Source organism: Pezoporus occidentalis, unplaced genomic scaffold, assembly GCF_034315485.1.
Source record: "Pezoporus occidentalis ecotype Australia unplaced genomic scaffold, CSIRO_AGI_Poc_V1 ctg1, whole genome shotgun sequence".
NCBI classification, from domain to species: domain Eukaryota; kingdom Metazoa; phylum Chordata; class Aves; order Psittaciformes; family Psittacidae; genus Pezoporus; species Pezoporus occidentalis.
The window spans coordinates 11239923-11261405 of record NW_026912778.1 but is presented as its reverse complement, the minus strand read 5'-3'; the positions used below and the strand labels follow the sequence as shown (position 1 = coordinate 11261405).

Sequence of the window (21483 nt, the reverse complement as noted above, 5' to 3'; positions counted from 1 at the left end):
GTTTGGAACTGGCAGTACCACTAGGTCAAGGGCAAACCCTCAAAATAAGTACACCGATTAGGAGACATAGAATCACAGAACCATCGAGTAGTTAGGGTTGGAAAGAACCTTAAGATCATCTAGTTCAAATCCCCCTGAAGTGGGCAAGGGCACCTTACACTAGACCATGTTGGCCAAGACTCAGTCCAACCTGGCTTTAAACATGAGACATGCATGACCAGGAACTTAATGATGACAAACAAGCGAAATCTGTTCTGAAAATAGGAAAGAAACAAATAAACAAATGATATTAAAAAAAAAAAAACCATCCACCCCCCCAAACAACAATGAAGAGGCTGTAAAAACATTAACAATAACAAGAAATTACATAAGGTCCTTTCTCTTTAAATAAATAAATCACAAACTGTTCCTCTTAGCCTTGCTATTTCTTTAATTAGTCTTTCAAGAGGGTTTTGCAGTTGCATTTCAGTCTCAATCAGTACAACTGTGAGCTGAAGTGCACATGCAACTCAATTTAAATTACTTTCATCGGTACATTCAACACTTACCACACACTTTCATTAAACTGATTCTGAGAACTACCAGAACCACATGCGGCTTGCATCTCTTCACCTGTAATTACCCTCAGATCTCTAAGCTTCTTGACAGTGCAGGATGAAAACTGCTTGATCTACTTGAATTTTATAAGAAATAAAAGAAACAAATTTAGATCTTCACAAGTCAGCATCATAAACACACCTGAAATAGTACCTCCTAAAAAAACAAAAAGAACAAAAAAAAAAAAAACAAACCCACTTCTGAAAACAAACAAACAAACCACACCAAATCCCAAAAGCACAACAAAAAAAAGGACAAAGCCAACACCAAAATCTCCACATTTGCCATTTTTATCAAGATACATCACCAGGTGTTATAAATCACTTTACCTAATATTTAGTGGGAAGATAACCTCTAAGGAAAAAGCATTTGACATGTCATATTGACAAAGCAAAGACCCAAAGAATGCATGAATGGCTTACAAGCTGCAGTATGGCCATTGCAGCACCAGGAGGTCCTAATGCTTATTGTGATGTCTAAGTCATACTCAATCATGAAGAGGAACCCCAAACTTCCCACAACTGCATCTTGAAAGCAATGGCAAGCTTTAGACCTGGTGTGATGGGTTTTAAAGTTAACCCATGAGTTAACTTTAAAAATGTGCTCAGACCTTATTTTTTCATGACTATTTTCCTCTCGGTACCTTCACACAGTTGTTCCCATTGCATCAAACCTCTACATTTCATGCTAATCCTCTCAATACTCCTTTCCAGAGACTGAGTGTGATAAGCAGTTCTTAGTGTTCCTGGTTTGTGGGTGGCACATGGAATTATACAAGAAAAACAAGAACTGGGGGGGGGAGGTGTTCAGTAGCTATCCTGACAACTTGGATGCATCTATAGGATGAACCTAGTTAAATTTCAACTCCCTTTGCATTAATCTGCTCTTGATCAGTTTGTAGTGGCAGCACCTTTTAATATGACTAGCTCATCACATTACATATTGTAATAACAAGGAAATACAACAGGTATATCCTGTATATGCACAGGTATTCACATGGGCCAAGAAAATGAAAAACTGAGTTGTCTTCTCTCCTTACACTGACAGTAATTCACAGAAAACAAAACAAGTATTATCAAAACATGTACAATACAAACTTAAATCCCAAAATTGCATGTTATGCTGATCACTCAAACAGCAAGTTTCCACAGCATTTCCCTCCCTCACGCTTTCCAAGAGCTCTGAGCCCTTAAATATGGGTTCTCAATCAGCACTGGAGTAGCCTGAAGCCCCCAAGCATCCATTTAGCTACGTCATGACTTATGCTGCAACTCCGGGCGCACGGCACACACACATACACACACACACACACACACACAAAACCGCTTCTGATCATCCCATCAGATCATGTAGCAGTCAACTTGCCAGAAGCAGCCTGCAATACCATATATCCACATTGGAGAAACCAGTTCTTCCTCTCCCTTTGGGATCAAGGTGCCCCAGCTGTAGGTTAAAGACAAACAGAGAATGCTCACAACCACAAGATGCAGGAGGGGGAAGGAAAAATAAATACGTAAATAAATAGTGTCACTGTGACCTCTTCCCACTGAGATTTGTGCAAAAAGCACTGCTGCTTGTCAGGAGGTTCAAGAAGAGGCAATGATTAACTATCTTCAAATCCCACTTGCCTACTTACTTCATGTAGGCAAATCTCATTTTTCCTATACTGCAGTTTAGAGACCACCAGCACAAGGTGTTATTTATCAGTTAATAGTTCTGATGAGGCTATTCTTAGCCCACAGTAAGCACAAGGGAACTACTACTTCCTTTCATGAGGACAGCTTCACAGAAAGACGCTTACTATTTGTTTTCATTTTGCAAGGTCCTTCTGATACCGACTGTGTATTTCATTCAAGAGAAATAGCTGCCCCTTGCTTTCAACAAACCTATCATATTACCACATCAAGTCTACATTCCTGGCATCATGTAATTCTAGCCCCTGGAAAGTACAGTGCCACCACAAACAACACTGCACCCACAAACCAACATTTCCAGCATTATACATCACCTTACTCAACTTGCAGTCCATCCTTGGTCACATAAAATGACATTGCAGTATTTAGCTTGCTTATATTATGCTTAAAGGAGCCAGAGAAAGACACCTGAATGAGATATTAAAGAATAAAGGGATAAAAGCTGCTATAAAACAAGGCTGTCCTAATACCACCCTCTCTACCATGCAGGATGCACTTGGCTAGTCCTGTTACAAATGCACTCCTGATTCTGCACAATGTAGGGGAAAAGAGCATTGGCTTGTACCAATAAATCCAAGACTGGTTTTCCTTCTCTATTTCAAACTCATAAACTAGCTAACACTGGACACAGTGAAGTATCATATTCCATTTCTATGCTGAGCTAATACTAGGAATGAAATTGTTTCCTATCTAAAATATTCTGAATTGCTACAAATTTTGTAACTGAAAAGTGACATGATCCTTTGGAGCCCAAATGGGACCTCAAGGTACATTCCAGCAATATACACATGTCCTGGGTTCAGCAGTAGCAGTCATTTTTCTCCTTCTTGGTAGCTGGTGCAGTGCTGTCTTTTGACTTCCAGCCTGGGAACGGTGCTGGCGATACCGATGTTTTCGGTTGTTGCTAAGTGATCTTTACCCTGACCAAGGACTTTGTGAGGCTCATGCTCTGCCAGGGAGGAGGGGAAGCTGTGAGGAAGCAGAGACAGGGCGCCTGACCCAGGCTAGCAAAGAGGTATTCCATACCACAGCACGTCATGCCTGGGGTGGGGGGTAACTGGGAGTTACCCGGAAGGACACGGGCTTCCAGGTGGGACTCGTTTTCTTGGCTGGTGGTATCGTATTCTCTTCCCTTGTTATTTTCCCTTATCATTGTTGTCGGTGGTGGTAGCGGTGGTGATTTGTGTTGCACATTGGTTGCTGGACTGTTCTTGTCTCAACCCGTGGGAGTTGCACTCTTTCGATCCTCCTCCCCATCCCTCTGGGAGCGGGGAAGGGGAGAGCCCCGGGGGGGGGGGGGGGGGGGGGGGGGCTCAACAATTGCTCTCAGCCTGGCACCACTCACTGGGAGTGAGTGAACAAGCTGTCTGGCTAGGGTTTAAACCACAACAACACAAGATGAAGAAACTAGGGAGTTGTCTTGCCTATAGCTCTGTGTCACCTCAGACAGTTCTGGCCCTTATTTCACTCTGTAGAAATGTCTGGCAGGGAAACAGACCTAACGCTGCCCAGCTTCTCCCTCTAGATTCCCTGCCTGTTACTGGCTAGAGTAGAAGTGGCCTTTCTTTCATCTTATCATGCTCTCCCTCACACAGGGAAGTGCTCTTCCTCATCTGTTGGCCTTTGCTGGCCACCTGCCTTAAGCTGGTTATTACTAAGCAGAGCCTTGTGACAATTCAGAAAAGCCAGGTGGGATGCAGGAGCAAAGGGAAAGACTGCAGCACCTTTCCTCATTCTGAAAGGCTGTGGCCCGTTTTCACCTCCTCCAACATCCTGATCTATCCATCAGGTATCACAGGTTGGACCTAGTCAGTGAAAGCAGAACAGCAAAGAGATTTCTGTGGCTGATGTGCACCCAGTGACAAAACACATGATCTTCACAGTGAAGAAACATGTATCTCTCTCCTCCTGGGCACAGACAGTTTCTTTCCATTACTTTAGTGGATTTATCTCTTGTCATGCAGGAAAACTGAGACAAAGTGGCTTAGGTGGCAACCCCTTCAGAGATGGTATGAGGGGTATTCAGAATTGCAAGCCACCAGATAACAGACAAAATGCCCCTTGCTATCACACCACAGTATAACCTCAGCAGCAGAAACAAGATGCGGTGCTCCAACAGGCATCACAACAGGAAAGATACCCTGCTCTAATTAGTCTCTGTTGCACTATGTTTACCATCAAAAACTAACTGCATTCTTTATTACGGACACAGAGAGAAGCATATGAATGGCAATTTAAACTTACTACCATCTTTGAAATTTTGACAGAAAGCAGAGGTAGATCAAGAAAGTCTCTATGCTCCCTAAGGAAGCAGAACGTTCTGTGTTTGAAGCGTGGCAGTTGGATGTTTAACCCAGCAGGCAGGTAAACACCACATAGCCACTTGCTCACTCCCCAGTGCCACTGGGATAGGGTAGACAAAAGTAAAACTCATGGGTTGAGACAAACAGATTAATAGGACAGAAAAGGAAGTGGGAGGGAACAATAACAGAAGAATTAGAATACACAAAACAAGTGATGCACAATGCAGCTGATCACCACCCACCAACCAATACCCAGACAGCTCTCCAGCAGCAGCCCACAAGAAACCAACTTTCCCCCCAGTTTATATACTGAGCATAACACCATATGGAGTATCTCTTGGGTCAGCTGGGCTCAGCTGTCCCAGATGTGTCCCCTCACAACTTCCTGTGCATCCCCAGCCTCCTCACTGATGGGATGGTATGAGAAACTGAAAAGGTCTGGACACTGTGTAAGCACTGCTTAGCAACAACTAACATATCAACATATCGGTGTTATCAACATTATTCTCATCCTAAATCGAAAACAGCACAACAGCACTATACCAGCTAGCAGGAAGAAAATTACCCCAGCTGAAACAAGGACAGAAATATGTACATTAATTGAAGACTTCCCAAGAAACTCAATATTCCATGCTAGAAGTGACATACTTAGTAGTTCTCAGTCTATAGCTTAAAATGTCAGGAGGTTATAGCACAACGAACTTCATAGCATCAGGTAATTTAGTACAAAACTCAAGTTATTCTTAAAATCAAAAATTCCTTAAAGAGAGAACAGTATCAAAGTCTTCAGCTGTGCCTCCAGGCTTATTACATGCATGCTATGATCACCCGGCAGTACTAATTCAATCTGCAGCATATGAACACAATGTCACATTTCTGCTGACTTTGCCATAGTACATACATGGCATTTAAGCTTCCTCTTTATGCAATTTCCATAAAGCTTCCTGGAGTTTTTGAGCAAGTTAGCATGAACAGCATGCAGTGCATGTAAACCAGTCAATGGATATAGCTTCAACCTATACAAAATGTGCAGCTGCAGCTGTGGGGTTTTTAACCCATGATCCCATTGCTTCTTGATAGGATTTTTTTTCATTACTATACTAATGCAGCCTGCCTTATCCAGCACTAAGGTACATTTACCATTCCAAAGTGAAAAAGCTAACTGGAATATAGCCAAGAGAATTTATTTTAGCTCTATATACTGGAAATAACAATCCAACAATGACCTACAAGAAGTGGTCATAATTCTCAGTAATTAAGAAACCTCATCAAGAATCAGCCTTAATATTAATAATTCTGCAATTGTAGATCCTGTGTCCCCAGCTTCAAGCAGGAAAACATTTTCACTTAAAAAAAACAAAACAGTAACACCCCACCAAACATCCTCCTCTTTTAACTGTTCAAATCAAACCTTTCCCAAAAGCAGGTGCTTTACTACGATGAAGGGCAAGTGCAAGCACAATGTTTAAAAATCAGGAGCACACATAGGAGGTTTACCTGACCAAGAGATTTCTACCACATTCCAGAGCTGAAAGAAAGTAATTATCTGGAATCCAATGCAAGATATACTGCAATATGCACACACCTTCTTTTCTTCTTTGCTTGGATGTAACCACCCTTTGATTTCTTTTTTGTCTTTATTTCCTACACATTAGTTTACATAAAGCTAGTATATCCCAGAAATACATTAGCCCTATCTTCTGCTCCAGAACAGAAGTAAGTGTGAATGGCAATACACAGACTGGTCACTGACAGAAAATAGTTTATCTTTTTTCTCTGAAAGAGTGTTAAAAATATGTGTATCTAACTGCAGGCAGAACAACTTCATAACGTAAGATGTATAGTCTAAATCTGAATGAGCAGAGTGTGTTTCAATTAGGATAACTAAAAGGCAGGTAAGTGTAGACATAAGCCCAAATTCCATGCGCAATTACACAAACTGTTCATTCAGATGTGGGAATTGCATAGGCTAAGAGTTCTCATTTGCAATTAGAATTTGAGCACAACTCTAGTATTTAGTGGACAGCTGACCTTTTTAAGCAGACAAAGAGAGCCTTGCCAAAAAGGAAATTCAAGTAATTAGCAAGATAAGCTGAACAGAGAAAGAAAATCCATCCAACAATTTTTTCCAGTAGAAAAATCTTGTTATTGCAGGACAGGCCACTTACAGAAACCATAAGGCTTTGCCTCCTGGGGCTAGAAGAAATAGGAAACTGAATTGAATTAACCTTGGTGCTATTTTGGGAAAGGTGCAAATAACTACCTTCTTGTCTGTTGACTGCTCTGACAGCGCTTCTCCTTTCCCTTGCAGGTTCACGCTACTTGCAGGAACTGCTCACACACAGCCCACCTCCTACCATGAGCAAAGGATTCAAGGATGAAATGGAAACAGAGGTGAATCTGAACTCTGAGAAAAAGGAAGAAAAGCATTTCCTTCCAGAGGTCTTACAGATGCCCTGAAGCCTTCTTGATCTCTAAAACTGGTAATAAGCTTGAACTGTTTTATCAGTTGCCTACAAAAGCATTACACTTTTCATTACTTTGACATAATACATCTGAAAGCATAGCAACAAGCAGAAAATGCCAATGCAATGCAGTTTTGTTTTTACCTGGCGTTGGCTCCTTTAAGGTCACAGAAGTGTGAGAGTAAAGCTTTCACTACATCATTGCAGACAACTTTAACTACATCAATGTGACTCAGCCTCTGTCGCAGCTGTTTGGCAATCTCCCAGAAGTCTTCAGATAGCAGCTGGTACAGTTGCCCTTCATCTCTGCTGAGTTGCCCATACCAGGACAGGATGTAATCTCTATAGCTGTAGTCAAACACTGAAAGGAAAACAAAACAATACATAGCAAAAACTGCAAAATGGGAAGGCACACCAAGACAGGAAAAACATATTCCTCCACATTTCCTCTCAAAGCTTAGATGGGTAATAGGTTTCGTATAGTCTTCTTTGAGTTTTAAATTCTTGCCACAGAAAGTAAGGTTGGCAAAGTTACAGAAACCTGCACCTAACAGGTTACTGAAGGTCACTTTGCAAAGCAAAGCCTGTAAGTGGATTTGCTCAGTCAGGTTATTTGCTACAGACAAACCTCGAACTAATACCTGTCTCTCAGAAGTGAATTTGGTTATACGAACTATCATATAATATGTGTATAGGATGTTGCAGACTGAAACCAGACTTCTTTACATATGAATTCAACAGTCCTCACTCCAAAGTCATAGTGAGAAGGCGAGGTGGAAAGATTTTTAGATTTCAAAAGACATACACAGTACAGAACAACACTGAAGAAAGTACGTTATAGGATCAGAATAGTTAAGAGATAAGAAAGAACAAGTAGATTAGCGAGACAGCATGAACTTCAAAAATTACAAGGTATTCCAAACCATATCTACAAGCAACAACCAAGGTTACTGTAATTGCAAGTCCCATGGCAACACCATCTTCTACCATTCTGACTTTTCTTTTTGACAGCTTTTGTGTGACAACAGTTTTACTTGGATACCAGTCCCTAGATGTCTAGGAGGAAGTAGGACGCGTTCAGTGAGCACGTATGAGCCATGTTTAGCAGTTACAACAAGACAGGGAAAAAACAAGGAGCAAGTTTGCATCTACCAAAGGGTAACTGAATAAGAAGGGGGGAAAATAAGTCATATGCCTGATAATCTGAACAGCTTCTTTACCAAACACCCTGATTTCAGACTTTTAATATCGAAAGTACATCTAATTTGTCAGTGTAAGCCTAAGGTGTAAAATAATCACGTCACTCCACTACTTTTTACTTTCCACTTCAATAAAAGTTGTTTGTTTGGCAGTTTAATAAACTATAAAATGCTCCTTGACACTGTGATAGTGAACTAATAACATCCTAACAGCAGAACAACTTAAGTTAAATACTTCTGCCTGTCTGAAGTATTGGCAGACCTTATCCAACAGCATCCCGTTAAAAACATTTCAAAAGAAAAGGCTAAAATTGATAAAAGTTTCTAGCAAATACTTCATAAATCATCTCCCCCAGGTTTATAAAGAAACTGAGTTGCTCCACTGAATGGGCTGAAATATATAGTTAAGATCCTTTGGCTAAGTCATTTCAAGGCTTTTTAATTAATTACTCAGAGAAACATTTCCATAAATAAATAAAAGTTTGGATTCTTTTTTTTCTAATCCAAGAGGAAAAAATATGTGCAGAACCATACTGCAGGCTGGGAACTTCCCATATTGAAACATATCTGTTTTCATTACTTTTCTAAGACAGAAGAAATAGCATTTCATTGAAAACTCTCACTCAAAAATACTACAAAGTTATAAAAGCAGTTCCAAAAGGTAATGGTCTTCTGATAAGCAAGCTGAGGAATAATCCCTCAATATACCAAAGGACAACTGGGACCATCATGTTAAAAACTGAAGTATATTACTTATCTCAAGTCTCCTATCACAATACACATTTTAAACAGCTTTCCACATCTGTCCCCATGTTCTTCTGCAACCACCTTTTTGTCATAGCTTGATTACTCTCTTCTGTTGCATTACCTGAATTGCTGCAGAAAGCCAATCACAGCATAGACTCTTCCTTTTCCTCTGCTCTGCAAGAGACCCATAATTTCTCAAGCTTATTCAAAACAAACTACATTGCAGTATTTGTTATCATCATCACAAACAATGACTTTTTTCAGATTTTCCCACAGACACACTCTCTATCCTTTGCAAAGGTGCAAAGTAGCATAGTTCTTCGGCATCTTTTGCCTAAGAAGACAAATCATGGTAGAGTGGTGGCTCCTACAGGCATCTATCAGACAGAACTCTACAAAACAAGAGTACAAGAGTGAAACATGTATCTCAGTCCCTTAGACTATACTCCCTTTCAGAGCATGTATCTTTTCACACTGACCCTTAATTTAACTGTAATGTTAAGCAGCTCCTCTACAAATTGAGCTCAGTTCCTAGCTCACTCCATCATCAACCATCAATGTTAAGTCTGTGTTCTGGTAAAGCATAGCATTCAAGTATAAGCTAATGCTACTTAGCAAAATATTATGAGACTACAACTTTGGAAACTTTACTGTATTCCCATTTGAAATACCTGAAGCAAGATTTATTACATTGGGAAGATTCCTGCTCAGACACAGCAAGATGATTGCATGATGGTTCATCTAGATATATCAACATGAAAGAGCCACAAAATCTAGTGGCAACATCAAACTAAGCACAAAAGATAACCAACCATTACCAAAACTTAAGCCATGCAAGTCCAAAATACTTCACTTATGTTTCTGCCAGTTACAATCTTTCAAGACCTTAAATGAGCATCTCCACTTTAAACCGTATTTTCCTGCACCTACCTTCTATAGTTCTCTTCCTTTACAAGTTTTCTATAGTTTCCTTGTTGCTTCTGAGCCTTGTTGCCCTTCCTGCACCACAACAGTCTAACCATGCTGTTCTGTATATAATTTGGGGTACTACAGACCCCAGAAGTTATGCCCAAATGAGCAATGAGACAGCTTTTAGACTTTAAAAACAACAAAATCCAAGAAGGATATCAGCCACAGATACTAATAACAGTCTGTGCTGGGGTAAGAATCGCCTCATCCCTATGCGTCATCCTAGCCATGACGTGCTGTTGCTGCTTTAGTTTCATTCCTATTGATGCAGCTGGTGCCTCTTTCTGCACTCTAAAGAAATGCAAGACTTTTACAGAGCACAGCTTGCTTCCTTTCAGAGAAGGAAACTTCTCATGCATCTCCTCATTATTTTCACACGGCATGCTCTCTAAAACATGGAAAACAACTGCGCAGATGACAAAAAAGGAATAAAAAGAAAGGAATAAAAAAAAAAGAGCACACTTTCAGGGCAGTACCTTACTACCACTAATTCACCCAAAAGAGAAGAATTTTGTTTCAGTTTGACTGAATCAGATGCAGTGTCAGCAAAGAATCTGCTAGGTTTTCTAAATTAGTTCTGAAGATCCAAGCCCCCAGTTGTTAAAATCTGACTGAAAGTCATTCCCATGTGAACATGAAGTTCAGCCTCTTCAACTACTCTTTCTAAAAACTGTAAACTAAAAGACTGTTAGGAGTAGAGAGACAGAAGAAGACACCCCTTAGACCCTTCCTTCATTCCTAACCCCATGCAAGTCTACAGTAACTGCTATCTCCTCTTCTACTTTCATTCATCCCAAGGTTCAGCAGCACAAGAGCCAGGCAGTCAGACTGGCTTCAAATCTGCAGTCTGCAGAGCTTCATGTTAGTTTTCACACTGAGAGGATTCATCACCCAGCTTTACAGAAAACAACATAGAGATCTGAATAAAAAGGACTAATTGCCTACCCATTTTCTCAAAGCACCATTAAAAAACAGACCAAAAATATTCTTCCTATGCAGATTTCCACGTTTCAAACAAGAAACAAATCTCCTTTCCCAAAAGCACTGGAGAGACTGCAACGATTACATGAAGTTATGGTCAGATCCAAAACTCTCCTGTGACTGTATGAGCAACAGAGGAGGAGGAATAGATATAACACTGGCTTGAGTTATCCTACAATAGCAAGCATCAAAATCTGTAATCAAAATCTGTAAAACACAAATGCAACATTAATATGAAATGGTTTAAGATCCTGCATCAGGAACAGTTCCACACTGTTCAGTTTATTTTTATTAAATATTTTTTGACATTTGCTTCTTAGTAATTATAATGAATGTGCAGAAAAAAAGATGGAAATTTCTAAGGATACAAACAACAGAGAGAAATGTGTTACAAAGGTCTAGGAAATGCATTTAAAAAAATAAATAAAAAAATCTGTCTGAATAGTTTTGCCCATGTACCCTTTGCCAAAAATCCTCAGCTCCAAGAGTTTGAATCCCAGTAGCAAAGAGAACATGAATTCAGATTAAGTCTTGCTCATATTTTGGACCCTAACAACTAATTTTTTGAGAGCTGTGGCAAAAAAAATACATATGTACAGCTTCTCAAATAGGGAGCTGCAGACGCTACTGCAACTTTTTTTCCCCTAAATGTCAATGTGTGGATCATCAGTTGGGAAATCAGACTGGGAAAAAACTCCTTCTGTGCACTACTGCCTAACAGTTCTTTTAAGGGGCCAACAAGAACACAGACATGAAAGATTCAATCCATGGGTACAATCTAATTAAATTCCCAAAATACTTCCAGCAAGGTCAACTCAACACAGGGTTGAAGGAAGATAAGCCACTGTGAAAGAAGAAATGACACTCTGGCATGAAATATTTTAACAGCCAAGAAACAAGGGTTATGAATGAATTGCTTTCACAGCAAAAGTATTTCACCAGTGGATTTCTGCTGGGATTTGTGCTAAGGTGTGTGCTGTTTTACTTACACACATAAATGATCCAGTAAAGCAGGTAAGTAATATGGAAACCAAGTTTCTTGGCACTACTAAAACAGTAAAAACAAAGACTGGCTGTAAAGAATAACAGACTACAGGACATGGGGCAATAAAAACAGAAGATGAAATTCAGTTCTTGGGGGCCTGGCTGCACACATGGAGGGTATGTTTACTGACAGCTACAGCCCTCAGCCCAAACAACAGCAGCACAAGGCTGACTGACCAGAGGCTCTCTTCAGAGACATGTTCCTAAACTACCATATGATATGGGCTGAAAACATGAAGTTACCAGATAAGCAACAGGAAGTATTAAAAGGTTAAAAGTATTTATAAAGTGGATTGTCTTTTCTTTGTCTAAAATGAATGAAGGGCAAGTAAGAATAAAATCAACCTACCAAAAAGCATGAGATGTACTGAAAAAACACATTTCAGTGTTAGTCACTCAAGTACTACTGCCTAAAAAAGGGATTCAAGCATTTACAACTAAAAGGCCTTCTCTTTCTGCCATGCTAAACAATGAAAATCTTGTAACATTACACTTGTTCTGATTTTGAGCATAGATTTCATAAAACACACCACACACTAGCAGGGCTAATTCACAGCTTTCCCTGTATCTACAGCTTATGTAAGTATGCTTTAATTAAGAATGAAGCACCATCCTTTTATACCGCTGCTGTCACTGTGAGATAAGAAGGAAGTTTAGAACTGAGCTGTAAACCAACATAAACTGAAGTTCCTTCTTAGCAACACTTAGTGATCAATATTGTAGAAGAACAATTCCCAACAACTTTGTTACCTTGGCTTTGGCAAGATGAGAAGGTATCTCACGCACAGCGTCTACTCTCAGCCAATGTCCATCACAGGAAAACTAATCTAAGCACCTTAATATTCTTAAGTCTATTTCAATAAGACCAAGGGTTGAAATGGAAAAATGCATGACTTGTTCAGTTAAAACTAAGGTTGATCACTGATACCTATCCTTCCAACTACATTAACAGGCTATGATGAAAACATCAGGAAAAAGGCAGTACAGCAAGTGACAGTTTGTCAAGCGAGACACCTCACAGAACCTCAGAAGAGACACTCTAAACCCAGAGAAAAAAGTCCACACAGACTGGACTGGACTGTAACACCAGCAAATGCACGCACGACTAACAATCAACAGTCTATTCTTGAGGGGTGCAAGACAGTTACCAATTAATAGTAAACCTCAGGCAAATTTAATTACATAGATGATGAAAAACAGGTAAAGAAATCAGAATTAACCAAAGGGCTGTCTCTTCATAACCAGCAATAGCATTTCCAAAATTAGATGATGCTGGCTCCTTCCAAAATGTTATACTTACATCTCTAAGGCAATATAAAGAGAAGTAAAACCTGAACAAAAAACCACTGCAAAACCTCATCAGTTGTGATAATCTGATAGCACCTATTCAAAACCTCAAGTGGTGGTAGGAGTCTGAATTGGTCCCCCAAGATTAAAACCTCAGGACATCCAAAAGTCTCTTAACTAAATGAATTAGGCTTTTTAAAGCATTTTGTTGAACAGCATATTACATCTAGACAGCAAGAAGTTGCCAAAAAATTCCTGGGATTTACAAACACTTTAATCTTCATCAGTGTAAAACTGGAAACAGAAACACAGACAGTATTTTTTATATCATTATTAATAATGTTTTATGTAACCACAAACTTGTTAAAAGTTAAAAAAAGCATTCAGACTATCAAGACAATTACAAGTTTCAGAACCATAACAGGGCAAGAAATGTGCCCTGTCTATTCACAGACAGACTGATCACATTAATAAGCTATAGTAAAATGTTTCTTGTGGGATTCACAGTATCTGAAATTCAGGATGACTCAGATACCTTCCAAAACCAAAATGCTTGTTTAAGTCTACACGGCATAGGTGAAAAGTACAGTCTCATCCCTGTCAAACTGCACTTTTTTCCTTTTTTTCTCTTTTTTTTTTCCCACAACTGGAGAAGTTGGCTTCATCATGTAGGCCTGGAAGAAATACAACAAAATCTGACAAGTTTGCTCTCCAAAATTCAGAGTGAGAATGGAGGGTAAAAGCTACTCTGAAAATAAATAACAGAAAGGTAAGTAAAACAACAGAAGGTCCCCAACTCCAACAGCATAAATCACTTAAATACTGGTAACTTCCAGCATTACCGAGTAAGGATGGACTCATGCAACCAACCTAACGATCTGCAGAATGATACTTTAGATGAAGACAGCTCCCATATTTTTTACAGGCACACGAGTTGCTCCTGTGTGCAAGTAACGAGGGATGTGTAACAACTATCTTTCCCCTAGTATTCCACAATACCTGTTGTCTGTCTCCAAATAACCCCACTACCTCTGATTCTGTGCTGATTATATCAAGGCTTCATTTCAGATTCCAAGGATGATTATCCAAATGTGAGAGAATACAGCAAATGTGAGAGAATACAGCAAATAATTTGTCTGGGCTTGTTTCATACATGTAATGTTTAGACTTTACTATCCTTTTCACATCATAAGGATTCCTATAGTCTGACTGATTCCAGACAAAAATGCTGCCTAAAACCAAGTTATGATACGTTATAATAGTTCACCTTCACAGAAACATGACATAGTAGGTATTCTAACGTATTTTAGCTACATATCCTGCTAACAGCTACTCATAAAAATAACTTTAAAAATTCCCCAGAATTTTTCATAATACAACCAACCTGTTTAAAGCAATGATAACTTTAAAGTATACTCTCCAGATTGAGGGGGGAAGGGAAAGAAAAAAAACACCCCAAACAGTGCTGCAAAGAAATCATAATGAAAAAATATTCAAAATTAGGTAAAATATTTACAGAAGGCTGGACCGGCATTACATTTTATATATACATACTTTAAAAGCTACAATACACAACCCTTCTTATGAGCTTTCTTTTGTTAATATACTAGCTAGGTTTCCACCCCCAGCATCATCTTTATGTTCCAACCTCGCATAAGCTTTGAACCAAAGATTTTTACTTACTTCAACTCAGACACTATCCCAGGTCCTATACTACTTGTATTACCAGGAGTCAGTTGAAAACAAAGTGTGCAGAAGCAGCTGTTATTCTTTATTTTTAAAGCTGTAAATAAAACATTTTAAATACATATGATCATAGTTCGCATTTTACAATCCAAAGTCCAGTGACTGTACTGGTGATCCACAGATTTCATAGACTGTATTAGCCAGAAATACAAATGTTGATTTTTAGATCCAGTTTTCACAGCAAGAACTAAACTGAATGAGAAGACTGTGTGCAAGAGTCTATAAGATTTATCAGTTCAGGAAAATCCAACCGAGAACCTTTTAAGCGTTACCCTTTTGTTTTGTGCATAAGTATTATGAACTCTATTTTAATATATTTCTGGAACAAACAAACAAACAAAACAGCCACTAAAATTACAAGGTATCTGCTAAATTACAAAAACAATACCACATTACCTACTACAGTAGGCCTCTTCTGAAGACCAAGACCTTGTACTTTTATATCAAGGAAGAAATCAGTGTCATACTCAGAGTCTAATGCTCTTCTGTCTGAGTTAAGACTCACCTTCTTTCAGTGCTTTATCCATGTTGTGAGAAATGACCACTCTCCTTAACTGGACTGAATCATGGGAGCTTCCAGAACAATTACTCTGAAATTTGAAGAGAATATTCATAAGAGGAAGGAATAAACCAAAAGACAGAAGGAATAAAAATACAAAAATTGTAGCCCCATACAGATAAAACAGATGAGTGTCAGTTGCCTGTAAGGTTATTATATATTGGTCATTAAGCACATATTTGCACCCATTGTTGCATATTGTACCTTGTACAACTTGCCAAATTATCTTAAGGTTGGGGGTTTTTGGCAGAAGGGAGCTGCATTTGTTTGCAATTCAATGCACTAGGAACAGGTCATGCATTTAATAAAACAACTGGAACTACCCTAAAATCCAAATAAAGCTGTTCAGACTCACATCTAACACACAGCATTACCATGGACACTTGCCAGGCCTTGAGTGCCCCTCCTTCCACACACAGTTAATTTGTCCCAGTTTTTGCGTGAATGCAGCAATACTCCCTCGACTTCTTCCAGTCACTACTCTTAAGACCATATAGCTGTGGTCTTGCAGCTGTTTTATTCCCCCCTCAACATTACTATAAATTGCAAGAGCAGCAAGATTTCAGCCTGTTTGCCTCCATTTGCAGCCCTGCTTACTATCAACACTACAGTTAAGGAGACGCAAGAACAGAGTGTTAATCTGATTAGTAAACCGCTACAGATTTTCATTACTCCCTTTTACCTGAACACAATGCTGGTAAAGCATAAGCCATAGCCACCTGAACGGCTGCAGACGTTACTTTTGCTGTTTGGAAAAACATCTAACAACATTTGCTCTGATACACCACCTCTGACTGCTAATGTTGTTGTGCTGCCTCCATGCAAAGCTGTGTTAATGCTAGTCATACAATTACTTAAGGATTTTTCTGCATTATTTGCAGCAGGAAATTGGATGATTCATAACCACTCCAATTTAAAAAGAGACAGATTTACAGAGGCATTAAACATCCCAAATATATTTGGGGAGGGCAAAGGGATTCAGAAAGCCCTATTAAGCAATGCCACTTGGGCCTTTCTGTGAAGAAAGTGCACAAGGTCACAAACCTGACAAACTTGAGCTCAGTGTACTCCATCTTCTTTAATACTCATGCTAGCTTGGGTATCCTACAAGGCTAATCCTTCTGCTAAACTGAGTCATGCCTGCATAGAGGTCAGTAACCTCAAGCTCCTAACTGTGGCATCAACAGATCTCATTTGTACTTAGCTTGCGGCAATGGGGTTTTTTTGTATGGACTGAAGCATCACTAAGCTCTCTGGTGAAGCATTAGCCAAATCACTCCTTTCAAAACTAGTTTAAACACAAGCTGAGATAAGAAAATTATAAATGTTGAACTCTTACCGTTTCCCCCTACCTGCCTCAGTTCTGCACTTCTTTACAGCAGAAGAAAAAAAAACATTCAAAAAATAAAAAAAAAATAAATTAAAAAAAAAAAAAAGGCCTTCGGAGGGGATTCATGGATGTAAGCAGCTTGCTCCACATCACCACACCACATTCCAATCTACACAATGCCACAAAGCAGGAAGTGATCCTTTTATGTTTCAGTCTTGAAGACTCAATGTTTAGAAGAAGGTAGACTATTATTGCCTCAGTCAAATGCTGCCTCTTAAATAGGAAGATACAAAACTTGTGTTTCAGCTTGCAAGAATATACTTCATTGAAAGTGTCCTTTACGGTTGGTACCTTTTGACTTCCAAAAGGCACCAGCTTTTTGTTTAAAAAAATAAGATAAAATAATAACATCCATGCTATACAAGTGATCAAAAAGAACTGAAAACGTAAGAAGTGAATACCACCACTAGCAATTGTGATTTTGCTACTGCACAAATGTTATTACTGAAGGACAAATGAATTTTTTCCATCCTCATACAGGTATTATAGACACCACCATGAACAGCCTGTGAGAAAAGCACAAAGCTTTGTTTAAAAATAAGGTTTCAACTTTGTTTAAAAACAAATTTTCAAGAACAGATGAGAATCTAACATTTGCATAAATAATGTTTAAATATATTGAGTGATGCTGTTTGGGTTAGTTCAGGCTAAGAAGAAAAACAGTTTGGGGAGACCAAATGAGAGCATACAAAGAAGAGGAAGCCAGACTCTTCTTGCAGATGCACAGGAAAACAGGCCAGGTTACAACAAAGGCAATTCCCATCACTTACAGGGCCAATCTGTTTTAGTTATGAGGCTGGTCAAATACCAGAATGGGAGAAGCTGTGGAGTCTCCATCCTTGGAGGTACTCAAAACTCCTGTCAACAGGAGAAAGCCCTGAGCAACCTACCTAGCTGGAGCCACCCTGACCTGGGTGGACTAGGTGACCTCCAGATATTCCTTCCAACCTGAACTATTTTGTGATTCTTGATGATCCTTCAAGAACTGAGTTTTATTTAGTTACTAATAATGGATCAGATACTAAGTTGCCTTTTCTAAAAGCGCTTATCAACTCCTTTTTCCTTTTACTCTTTCAAACTTGCATTTAGCAGAACCAAGTCTTAAACCTTCATAGCTTAGATTTGCTTTTAAAAAAATCTGTTTCTGTGACAACAATAACAATGAATTCACTAAATAAGGAGGCACCCCTAAGTTAGATGACATACAGTAACAAACACCTGAAACCCAACAGCTCCAACCCAGTAACACAGGCTTACCAGCACCTGGAATAACAGGACTTCAGAAAACTCACAGTTCAAACTCAGATGTAACAGCTGAGAGACTGAAAAATCCAGATTTTGCTGGAAGGTTTTCTTCCTACCCCTGCCTCAAGTCAGATGGAGGGCGCATATAGAGAACAGGTTCAGCTAGAAAGCCTAGACTGGAATGTTCTCACGTTTTGATTCATGTGGCTTATCTAAAGGAAAACAGTGCTACATTTCATGAAACAGTTGGCATAACCCTGACTGAGCCCAAAGATGTTTGTGAATGGATTTTACACAGTCAAAGCTCCATCTTAGATGCTGTTTTATACCGATTAAAATCTGGTATGTCCCCATTAGCCCTGACCTGCACTAGCACAGCAAAAAAAAAAAAAAAAAAAAAAAAAAAGAAACCCAACCAAAAAACCCACCCCAAAACACAAAAATCAGGGGCTCCACTCTGTAGATTTCATTGTTAAAGAACAGCAGAAATCACACTGAAACCTAAACCTAAATAAGATAAAATGACTTGAAAGGGTAAGGGTGGAGCACATTCGGAAAGCACATGCAAAGAATGAGGTTGCTAACAAACAGGGAGGCCTGTTTCCTGGAACAGTTCAAGTTTTCTCTAATTTTTACTTTGTTTACAGGCTGAAAAAAAAGGATGTGTGTATTTCCTGGAGATTCTCAATAATACTCATTATTTGATACTTTTGAGAACGGTCTAAAACACAGAAAACAACAGTTTGAAAGGCACAGGGGGAAAAAAAAAACAAAACAATGCTGGTATTAAGCCCAAAATTTTCTCTTGGGTTCAATCTCCTACAGATGCAAAAATTAATGTCATTTATTGGTTTAAACAATTTAAAATCAGTTCTGAAGAAAATGTTAAAGAATAAAGAATTAAGGTGTTTCAACAACTACACTGAATAAATGGCAAAGCACAGAGAAAACAGGAGTATCTTCCACTATAAAGAAATCCATCTGCAATACTCAGTCATCAAATGCAAATCTTCAAATCTAACAGCAGAAAGCCAGGCACCTGCTACAGCCACACCACATGCAGACTTACTCTGCCATGGGAGTAAAGCCAGAAGCAGAGAAAAATTAACAATTATTTCTATTATATTAACTCAATTACAACAAAACTAGAACAGAGCTCAGGACAAATCCCACAGTAAAATAGGCATTGCGCATGAGATGCTCGGTTTAATCACTGATCTACAAGGCAAAGATTACATCTAATTCAGCATATAAGAACTATCCAGTTACCCCAGCTACTTGCTCCACACACTAATGCCCTGTTAACTTGCTTCTTTTCTTTGTAAAATACACATTAACATCAGACTGGACTTTGATGATAGAGAGTCACAGTTTCAAATAATACTTCACTGAACCCTCCATAAATTCAGCTTTAACCCATCTAGATATATGTTTTCTTACAGTAGTAAACTTTACTCCAATTTCTGATACAAAAATAAATTATCTACTCACAAGAATTATCATTTTAAATTAATACCTATAGTTCTATTTAAGATTACAAAGCAAGTACATGTCACTTAAGCATTAATCTACATATATTAAGGAATATAGCTAACAATTTAAAAATCAACATACCTAAAGCACGTTAATCCTATTATGTTAAGTATCATTATCTCAATAACTATTTTAGAATATCAGTGGATCTTATTTCCACTACTATAGTAGTTCCTGGAACATGCAAACCATGTTTATTATAGTGGGACCTTTACCTTAAATGTACTACGTGCAAAACTGATAAAACTGCAGCAGTACAAAAACTATAATGAAGGCAGAACTTCCTTGACTTGAGCTTTCATATAATACTAGCCAGACAAGAATATGCAAATGAAACTTTTCTCAGGTAATACTTTCATCCCCTTCAGTACAGCTAAGAAGTAATTGGTTAGTTAGCATTCAGATTTCTGTTCAGCAAAAAACACATCATTATTCTCTGGTAGGAACCTTAATATTACCACCAAAATAAAAGCTTACATAAATTCTCAGCGTACATGGACAGCTCCAGTCTACTGAACATTTCCACACTCTTCTCCTCTGTTAAAACAGACAACAAGAATCCATGGCCTATACTTCAAAGCCAGAAGAGCCATGTGCTATGAAAACTGGATTGCTCACAAGCCAGAAAAGCCTGCACAGACTCATGCCTCAGCTGCAGTCTCAGCCTGACAATCAACGAGGAACTCTTGCATTGTCTATTGCTATACCCTCCCTGCCTCATGAATTTTCACTGTATAAAGGTAGGATGTTCTGTCTTTTTATCAGAGCATCACAGAACATGCAGAATGAATTGTCATCATTGATTTTATTAACATTAACTTGCTCTCTTTCACTGTGCATGTTTAATACATAAAAAAAATGGTATAAAGTGATTGGTCATTTAAACCTCCCTTGACACAAGCCTGTTCTCCTTTCAACTCCATTATTTCTTTGGGGGTTTGAGAATTATTGGGGGGGGGTTGGGTGTTTTGCTTTGTGCTTTTTAAATCACTTTACAAAGTGGCAGCTTGGTAAAGGATATGGTGTTCTATATAATTGACTCTTCTTTGGGTAAACTTTGCTGCTCTCCTTTGTAGAGCACAAGGAACCAAGACCTGGAATAAGAAGTAACTTGATCAAATTTTGGTTTTGCAATATTTGATATATGTGAACCATATTTTCAATCCCAAGGTGTATCTTGAATGCAAGATGCTTTCACTCTTGACACTACTTTAGGACTCCCCCGCCAGAGACCTGACAGCAAGATCCCAATGAGCCTCCCACCAGTCTCTCTTACTGACTCAGCATTTCTTCTGATAACTGAGCCATGAACTAGCTCCCTAGTTACACTGTCAGTCATAAAACAGTTTTCAAGTGTGAAGCAGTCCCTACAAGGGTAAAAGGAGCCTGATTCATATAGCAACATATGAAATGCCAATCTAACCCAATGTTGAGAAAATTAAACATCAAGCACAATACAATGCAGAGCTGAAGACCACACAGGATACAATGAAAGGAAACAGGGTTGCATGACAAGACAAGAGATCTCTAAGTATACATGATGGAGAAAATGCTGTGTGGAAAACTAAGTCTGCTCATTGCTAAGGAGTTATGGGACAAATAAGCGAGACACAGAATCTGAAGAATGTTTCAACATTTAATTTCCCGAGCTCAGTCGTATCCTGTGAGAATAAAGTTACCACTTCAGAGTTATGCCTGCAAGTAATCAATGAATGCAGTCCTGA

General features: G+C 38.9%; 1 protein-coding gene across 2 annotated transcripts in view; it reads right to left on the bottom strand.

The window, feature by feature from the left end:
• Positions 1–21483, bottom strand: part of SNX25 (sorting nexin 25) — an 81345-nt gene that overhangs the window by 50649 nt on the left and 9213 nt on the right. For both annotated transcript variants that reach the window (XM_062631761.1, XM_062631825.1), the window contains exons 2-3: positions 15538–15622; positions 7204–7420 (exon numbers count right to left, since the gene is read on the bottom strand). In XM_062631761.1, the coding sequence (XP_062487745.1) occupies positions 7204–7420; positions 15538–15622 (302 nt within the window). The remainder of the gene's footprint in view (positions 1–7203; positions 7421–15537; positions 15623–21483) is intronic.